The 9641-nt window shown below is 39.5% G+C and overlaps 1 protein-coding gene across 2 annotated transcripts in view; it reads right to left on the reverse strand.

The window, feature by feature from the left end:
- The window catches only part of AHCYL1 (adenosylhomocysteinase like 1), a 50967-nt gene that overhangs the window by 6350 nt on the left and 34976 nt on the right, over positions 1–9641 (reverse strand). For both annotated transcript variants that reach the window (XM_015814605.1, XM_015814604.1), the window contains exons 7-14: positions 9042–9148; positions 7717–7833; positions 7472–7535; positions 6118–6206; positions 2856–2926; positions 2463–2557; positions 2278–2376; positions 1690–1758 (exon numbers count right to left, since the gene is read on the reverse strand). In XM_015814605.1, coding sequence (XP_015670091.1) covers positions 1690–1758; positions 2278–2376; positions 2463–2557; positions 2856–2926; positions 6118–6206; positions 7472–7535; positions 7717–7833; positions 9042–9148 — 711 coding nt within the window. The remainder of the gene's footprint in view (positions 1–1689; positions 1759–2277; positions 2377–2462; positions 2558–2855; positions 2927–6117; positions 6207–7471; positions 7536–7716; positions 7834–9041; positions 9149–9641) is intronic.

Here is a 9641-nt window from a genome sequence, read left to right on the forward strand (position 1 = left end):
CAATTTAATGATGGCGACTACCGGGGTGAAGGTAGATCCTGCCTGGAATGGACGCCTTATGCGCCCTTTCAATGACTCCTCAGCCTTGCCACACCCTCAGCACAGGCCCGAAAGAGGCTGCCAATTGCCGGGCGCCTATCCGCAAAAAGGCGGGCGTAGCGTTGCTGAGGCTGAAAAGGGCTCCAAAAACACTAATCCTACTAAATTATCAATGATATAGAGCCTAGGAGACCCCGCTATACGAGGGCTATCTTGTGGCCACAACTGCCTTCAAGATGGCGGCCGCAATTACACCTGAGGCTAAAACAGGCCTCCTACAACCTGCAGGGCCGGATAGCAACCCTGTAGGCAACGAGGGCCCAGGAGGATCGTTGCCTGAATGAAATCAGTCGAGGCTGTGATAGTTCCCTGATTCGTGAAGGGAATCGGCCATCGAAAACTGCAGCCAAAATGGCGGCCGCAACTCTTCGTTCAGTTGAAAAAGGCTCCGATCAGCCTGAAAGGGCCTGAGGAGAGTGAGGAACTATCTGGAACCTGGAGAATTGTCCTGAAGGAAACCTCGAGGCCAGATAGGAAAGGATGTGGAAAAACTTTTGGAGAGAAATCGGCCACCGAAAATGCAGCCAAAATGGCGGCCGCAACTTTCCGAGCAGCCAAATGGGCTCCGATCAGCCTGAAAATGGCCTGAGGAGAGTCAGGATTTAACGGGGCCCTGTAAGCTGTCTCTGAAGGCAGCCTGAAAGTAATTTGAGATGTTTTTGTTCGCAGAGTATGCCGCCGAAATTGCAGCCAAAATGGCGGCCGCAACTTTTCAGACGGCTAAACGGGCCCCCAACAGACCTGAAAAGGCCAGGGAAAAGCTAGGGCAGTTACTGTGCCCTAAGGGAGAAAACTGGGCAGGTGGAGGAGAGGGTCAACAAGTTGTCTCTGTTGCCCTTCTACCTCCCCCCCACTAAACGCGATTTGGGAGAGACGGAGGAAGGAAAATTCTACCCCCCCCTCTCACCCCTCGCTTCCCACAAGCTGCTAACAGCCTGAGGAAAGGTGTTTAATCCCTAAAGTTAGTATTAAATTTTTTAGGAATAGCCAATATTTGTGGGAGACTTCACCAATGGATTATTAATGTCTAACCTGATCTAGCTGAGAGCCAAGCCAAAACGAGTCATCAAGAGCGGAGACCAAGTTAAGACTGGATTACCGGTAGGAGGGGGCGTGACAAGTTTTGGATACTTGGTCTCAAGAGCAGGCAGACTAAGGAAACCCATTGGTGGAGTCTCCGTCTCCTGTACTGGAGAACACCTGATACACATGTGGGCAGGGACAGGGGAAAATTCAGAAAGAAATACATCACATTTAATAAATAAATAAAAAGAAAGCTGCACCCTTTTCAAATAATGGGTGGGGTTTTCAACAACCAGCAAATTCTGCTTCCTGCAGTTACTCACTTGCTTTTCAGTCACCTTACTTATTTTTCATGCTTTCATTGTAGCTAAACATTTATATCCAAAGCCTGAATTGTAGGAAAGTTATTCTTTGGTGACTGCTGCAGAATGTATATGTTTCATATGTATGCTAATACAGATAATCTATATTATGTATAAATTTCTTCTATTGTCTTTCTTCACAATCAATACATTGCAAATGTAGAATAAGGCAAAGAGTCTAAGTTAAGTATTGGCAACTGAATACCTGAGTGGTAGCCGTGATGGACAGGACAAAAGTAGGAACAGTTGAACAGCTTAGATTGAGAAGTCGCCCCTATGTTAAAAACAAAACAAAATACCTCTGAGATAACTGCAAAGGGTAAACATGGATTAGAGACATTAAAACTGAGGACAATACTTTAGTTTCAATTTACTTTATCAAATGCCTACTGACAAGAAATGTGAAGCTGATCTGAACTTATTAGATAATATCTTAAATCTTTTAAATCCTGAAAAACTAATATCTCTGTATAGTTTAGATGTGAGGAAATTAACTCATTGGGAAAATAATCAATTTCAGATGTTAAGATTAGCTGAACCCAAAAGAGCTGCACAATCTAGGAATAAGACATTCATATCCACATTAATCTTATTGGCTTTACATTTCTGCATAACCGAAATACCCTGAATTGTACAGAAAAAAATAGCTTTTTGTTTCAGTTCCTTAACTGTTTGCCAGAACCATTTATTCTTATGTGTAATGATTTATAGCTAGGTAACACACCATGCTATTTTTCACTATCTTGAATCTTGAGAAGCAGTTTAAGACATACCTGAATCTTTCTACACATACCTCAGCTAGTAGAACAACTCGCTTGCCATCAGGCCAGATTACATGATCCACCTGAGAACGTACCCGCTCCCATGTAAGTTCTGGGGTACGAAGACTAGCCTGAGAAAGGAAACATTCAGAGAGGTTCATCTACAATATTTCATTGGGAGAAGAGAAAAGGGAAACCAAGGATAATAAATACTCACCACATCAATTTCAGTGTTGGAATGTCCCATGTTGCATACAATGCAACTATTCTTCATTCGATCCAAATGTTCTCTTGTCACCACATTCTTATTCCCTACATTGAAAAAAGGCATCTAAAGCAAGCTGGTGATTTACTTTAGCTATCCTATTTTTCTTTGCATGTCCCTAAATTTTTAATTCTAATCTTACATATAGAACAAAACACCAAGTTATATAATCAATATGTTCCAACACTTTGAAGATTCTTACATTATTTTAACATTGAGCTTTGAGGAGGGAAGTCTAATCTTTAACCATCTAAAAATAGAAAATCAGAATTTTAAAATTTCACTGCTGGGAAATAACGTGAACTTAAAACAGGCACACTACTTGTCCTTTTCAGAATGCTTTACCTGTGCAGGTTATGACTACATCCATCTGTCGAATTACTTCATTGAGTTTCACTACTCGAAATCCATCCATGCTACCACACAGAAATGAAAAAATAAAGGAACACTGGTCAAAGCACTGCAAAACAATAGGATGAACAATCTGTCCATCTAACCAACTTCTCAAAATTGAATAAATTAAAAACTCATTGTCAATATTGCAACATAACTGAATATATCTATTCTTAAATTGTTGCTTAGATCACTAACTTATTTCATAAATAAGTTGATACAAAGACATTTTCAGAGAGATCAATAAAAATAATTTCACCGTTATTGAAATGTAAAGGAATTCTTCAGGTACATTTGTAATACAGTTCCAGTATTAATAAGAACTAGGTGTGTTCTTATTAATACAGTCAAAGAATCCAAACCAATTTGTATTGCTATGTTTTAAAGAGCAAAAGATGACAAATATTCATGGGGCACACAGATTCCCACATGCCCAACGGTGAATTACTTCCAATTCTCAGTGACCAGTGCCATTTTCCTTTTCACAATTTGGTAATCCATTTGATAGATTTCATTGACTGACATTGTCTGAAACAGTAGCAATAGAATAAATAAACCAAAGTAGCCCAGAACAGCTAATATCAGATTAAGACTGATATTACTTGATTGCTTTTGTGTACACTAGATATGCAATACTCAAACACTGTTCGCATAAAAGAGTATTTTGCCAGCTATGAAAAAAGAGCAAATAAAGTATATGACATTCCTAAAAGCATAGTATGCAAGTCAGGGGTTTGATACTCAGCATGATCTGAGTACTTTCTAGAATCCAAGTTACATTCCATTCTATTAAAAAATAACTGCAGAAAAGTTAAATAGCCACACCTATTAAATAATTATTGTACTACGAAGTACCTTTGTAACTGGAAGATGGATCCAACAGAAAGGATAACCCACCTCCACTAGCTGGAAAGTAGAGTCTAACACTTCTTCCTATTCTATGGAAGAAACCCCCTCCCTCCAGTTGCATGCCTTGACTTCAAATGAGTACATTTCTACTTCTATTTCATGAAATATTTCACAGTACTAAGACTTGCCACTGGCAGAGAATACATGGGAAATAGAAGAACAATGTAAAGCCATTAATAAAAGCACAGCAGTACAATGTGTATTTTGAACCTGGATGTTTGGATTTTCTCTAACTTTATTCACCTCCAGTACAGTGGGACTGTTGAGTCCATCTTTTCTGATAGCTAGAAAAATATTTCATGATAAAGCCTAACTATTCTTAGTTACCCAAGATGAAGCTGACAGTAAAGGACATTTTACCTAGCACTACTCCCAGCATAAGTCAGTATAATTGTTATAACCATTTTTGTAACACTGGATACCCCAAAGCTGCATCTGTACAGATGGACTTATTTATTTTATAATATATATAAGAAAGGTGGTTAATTATTCCTAGACTGCCTCCCTATAAAATGTCTAGTACTGTTGTTAAAGCTGTTGATGTAACTGCCTCTTATCAAGTCAACTGTCGTGCTGAAAGGGCGCTTCTACTTCTTGCTGGCTGGATATGCTAAATCATCTAAATATAAATACATCTTCTAACCCAGACATGTCAAATTTGCGACGTCGCGTGACATATTGGAACTGTCAGGCCTGAAATCGCCGCTCCTTGCTGTGCCGGTCCGGATGGGGGCCTCTCCGTCTCCTCGCCTGCCTCTCTGGCTCTCAGCTGGCGTTTCCGCACGTCCCGTGCGGTGGTGCTCCCTCCGTTTCCCCTGCCGTCGGGACGACAACGTCGGGACGTCATCGGGCGGCGCCGGGCTACAGTCTGCCGGGCGGACGGCGCCAGCCTACCGATGCGTGGGGCGTGTAGCAGGATGGACGCTGGCCTGCACGGGCGCTGGGACATCTTTCGGGCGGCGAGCAGCTGAATGGGGCTGAGGGGGCAGGGCCGATGGGGCGGGGTTGAACGGACGCTGGGCCTGACAATCCCCAGGTGTTTTCGCTGGAGGGACTGGCTGACTATGGGGGTGGTATTGGGCGGGGCGGGCCTGGGATGGGCGGGGCTGATGGGATACAAAGCACGCTGCGAGAAAGCAACTCCCAGAGCTAACTTTACTACAACTTTGAATAAAATTGTTGTTGGTTTGCCGTTCCTGTCTGCTGGCGTTTTGTTTGGGAAAACAAGCCAGGACGGTCTGAGAGGAACTTTTTCCCCATTGCCGGCAATGGGGTGGGTGTGGTTTCCTCGTGACGCGTTCGGCCCACAGGCCGGCAGTTTGACACCCCTATTCTAACCGATCTGCAAATAGTGGATCATGTACTCTTCCTTGATCTTCTCTTTCGAAGGAGACAAATTACCAGCCCTTCACAGACTTGAGTTATTTATAAAAATATTAAAGGTGAGATTTAAAAAAAATATAATATAAACATTAAAAAATCCTTCTAAAGCATATCTGAAGTAGCTTCTTAAGAGCCTTGTATATGCTGCATCCATTATTGGGGAGGGGGAGAGGAGAGAGAGAATCTAGGTAGAAATGGACTTGACCTTGGTTATATAGCAGGAATCTGGTTGTACCACCAATTTCTTGCTGGTAGATTGGTTGCTGGTGCTGTCATTTGCCTTTGCTTTGCATCAGGAGGCTCTCATTTTTTTTTAGCTTGGCCCAGCCTTTCTGGCTAACAGATTGGGCTGGCTCTGACAGCATTACTTTTTCCCCCATATTTTAAACTTCAGCTGCCAAATAGCATCTTGTGTTTGCCTATTATTGCCCCACTGATCAACTTGAAGATGGTTGGTCAGAATGGCTTTGGTATCCTATGGGGCAGGAAGAGCTTTTATGAGCGCCCTTCTATTTAGAAGAGATGGACTTAACCCTTTCCTTAGGATCCATCTTCAGTGATGAAGAATTGTATTACATTTATATTACAGTAATGGGCTGCATTTAATTTTACTCCTTTGTTTACAGGATGGAAAAGCCACAATTCAATCCTAAGTTGTAGCCGTCCTCTTGTTCCAAATGGTGACCAAGGCCTCCGTCAAGCTGTGCACCAGTTCTTCAGGAACAATATTAATCACAAAGCCCTTAAAAAGTTAATACAGGAGCGCATATCTACTGCAGGATAGCTTTGATTTCAAGTTCTAGATAGAAGAACCTTTAATAATCAGTTTCACTTCAACCTTCAGAAGCGGTCACCAGAAGAACAATCAAAAGTGATAAAGAATGCTGTCAGAGAATAATGCTTGTAACAGCTCATCTCTTACCAGGCTTGAAGGGCACAGATGGGATCAATCTCTGTGATATGAACAATTCCTCCCAGAGCCTTCAGAGCTGCACAGCATCCCTTTCCAACCTGCGGTACCCAAATGTAAACACAAAATCAGAAGCTGGAAAACAATGTCTTGTCTACCTCAAAAGCAACAGTAGGTAACTTATGATTTGAAATTTCTACACTAAAATTCAAATGTGTATAATTGGTGTATTAACTAATGAACATTGATGGACTGGTAGCAAAAATACTCAGGAGTAACTTGTAGCCTCCCCCTTAATAGTATTCTTCCTGTTAGTATGGCATGAAGATGTTACTTCTATCCATTCTTTTACTCATGGCTGCACTACTACTATTTACTAGCTAAATGTATGATTGATGCAATTATAACAGGAATTGATAACGTTTGCACTTGATTCCAAACATGATTTTTTTTTAAAAAAAATTGTTTATTTTAAAGGGATTAGCCACTGTGTGCATACCTGGGGAATGTGCATACTTTATATTCTCATTTTACAAACCGTAAATATCTTGGATATCACCATACTTCTCAATAAAAAAAAGCTTCCTCGCTGTCAACTTTGAAAAAAAAACCTAAAATATTTAAAGCAGATTTATTTTCTGAGTTGGGAAATATTATACCACAATACAGAGAAGAAACAGGAGAGAAAATAAAATGTGGCCAAGAAATTATCACATATGAAAATGCTTCCTCTGCTCAGTTTATTACTAAGGCCTAGCTTATGACAATTATCAGTTTAATCATATAACGAAGACTCACACTTTGAGGAAAAATACACACTAATTTTTGCTGTATAAGGAAAGGGGAAGGGAAGGAAAGGGAAAGGAACCATTTTAATACTGATTTTGAACAGCTAGAAAGAATTCCAGATTCCTCTTGCTGTTAAGTCTCTTGCATAAACAATCACTTGCACTACTGGCCAAGAATTATTATATAGGCTGCTGTTGTAAAATTTTAAAAATGTGCAGAATTCCACATTGCCATTCATATGGAACCATGTTGAAATAATACATTCCATTCACATGTTAAGATTATCTTGAATATAATTGATGTGTTTTGCATACATTATTAATTGTAGTGATGTAAAAATACTCACTGATAGCACTTGCAATTATTCTGAGTGGCTTACAATTAGATACATCATTTTCTGTTACAACACAATTGCTTGCTAATTGTGCTTTTATTTAAGCAAGCAAGAAAGTATTACTAGTAAAAGGCAGATAATGAATACAACAAATAATGAAGGCTACACAAAGCTAGCTATTTGCTTGTACTCATGAGAGCTCATAAAAGGACATTAAGATTATGGATCACTTCTAATACTCACCTCACCATAGCCACACACTACTACTTGCTTGCCTCCAAACATAACATCCGTTGTCCTCTTTAGACTACAGAAAACAAAGCAACCCATTTTGAAAACACAATTCTCTTAGATTCTTCAATAAAGTAAAATTTTCAGTCACTATGTATCACAGCAGTGTAATGATTTAACCTCTGGCATAAAACTGAACATAAAGATGTGACACAAAAGCTGAATGTTCAATTTTTTCCCCCTCAGTCCAAACTCACCCATCCAAGATGGACTCTCTGCAACAATACAAGTTATCAAATTTCTGTTTGGTGACAGAATCATTTACATTCATGGCAGGAACGCAGAGTTTTCCAGCTTTTGATAACTGGTACAATCTGAAAAAAGAAGTGGGGAGGGGATGGAATTTTTCCAAATTAAAGTACGATGATCTTGGCTTCAAATATTTGGATAACCATTAGTCAGCAGCCAACAGTTACATTTTTCTACACCATTCTGCTGTTATCTAGAGGTCATTTGAATTTCTGCAGCCCAGATATGAGCTCTCTAATTAAAAATCAGTTGAGAAACGCAATGATCAGAAAGAGACATTATTACAGTTTTTGGTTAGAAGCAAAGCTTTAAGTAGCAGCAATAGATAGGCTCCTTAACAAATTCTCATTTAGATATGCACAGAGTTCTTACTTTTAAAAGATCAGAATAGGGAAGAATTATGAAATCTTCAAGATTTATTTAGTCCCATATAAGTAAAGCTTCAATGAACACAGTGATATGTGTAATAGTGATAGTAATAGCAAATATCTAAAGAAAATCTTTGTTAATGCCAATTATATCGAGTTTATGAAAGAATAGCTGCATTACCTTAAGGGAAGCAAACACAGCCATCACCCAAGGAAACATACTCTTTATCCATTAATTCAATTTTGAGTAACAGCTCAGTGATAACACAATTATTTAGTCTTTTGTATTTGTAGATACTGCTGTAGATATTCTTCCTTGGCTAAAGTCCAGTGTAGATGATACTGAACTAACTGACACTATTGTCAGATGTGGTATAAAACAATGTCTTATGCTTGTCAATTCATCCCTGAGTTACTACTGGAAACTTAGAACAGGTTGCATTTCCCACATACATTTAGTACTAAAACTGTAAGAGAAAGAAAACAGGAGTAAAAAAGAATTAAATGTGAACATAGTAGAGTACCTCCAACCATTTCTAAGTTAAGAGAATATTAAATTGAACATGCTAACTACTTTTCTTCTTCATAAACCCAAAAATGTGGTAAATAAGTAATTAAAAGGAAGAGCTTCTTCATTTTTATCTTAAAGATAAAAGAACTAGTTCCATGTATTAATAGGGAAATAAGTAAGAAGAAAATGTGCATATTGTCTTAACATCATTCTACCATTCTTCTATAGCTTTATTTCACCTGTTTCTCACTCCTGTCATGAGCTATTAGTCTATAAGGCTTTGTGATAGTGAGCTTTACTGAATTTTGTGCTTACAAAACAGAAATAAATAGGCCCCAACATAGCTAAAACATCATATTTAAAGAACAGAGACAAAGAAGTTCTTCTTTGTTACCTGTGCACACCTGTCACACTCTCTTCCACAATGCCTCTGATCTTCTTAAATACATTGGGATATTTCTTATAAACCCAATGAGTCAGATCTCCCCCATCATCCAAGATCTACAAATATGGGAAATATAATAGGTTCAGATATTCTATTATTGATAGAATGTTGAACTTTATCTTACTGAAGGCAGGACAAGAAGCAACGGATGGAAACTAATCAAAGAGAGAAGCAACCTAGAATTAAGGAGAAACTTCCTGACAATTAGAACAATTAACCAGTGGAACGACCTGCCCCCAGAAGCGGTGAATGCTCCAACACTGGAAGTTTTTATTTAGGTGAGGTTTCTAATACAAAAAATGAAATATTTTCCCTGCTATGAAATCTGACATAAGGTGCAAATCAGCAGTACTACCGTATTTTCCGGCGTATAAGACGACTTTCTAAACCCTGAAAATCTTCTCAAAAGTCGGGGGTCGTCTTATACGCCCAGTCGTCTTATACGCCGGAAAATACGGGTATTCAGGCAGGCTTCCAGAGTTCGGCTGGCAGGATGCAGGTAACCCCTCCCCCCGTCCTGCCGCCTCCCACCGCACCGCGCCGCTCCGC

The sequence above is a fragment of the Protobothrops mucrosquamatus genome, unplaced genomic scaffold (assembly GCF_001527695.2).
Source record: "Protobothrops mucrosquamatus isolate PMUCROS unplaced genomic scaffold, P.Mucros_1.0 scaffold267, whole genome shotgun sequence".
Classification (NCBI taxonomy): Eukaryota; Metazoa; Chordata; class Lepidosauria; order Squamata; family Viperidae; genus Protobothrops; species Protobothrops mucrosquamatus.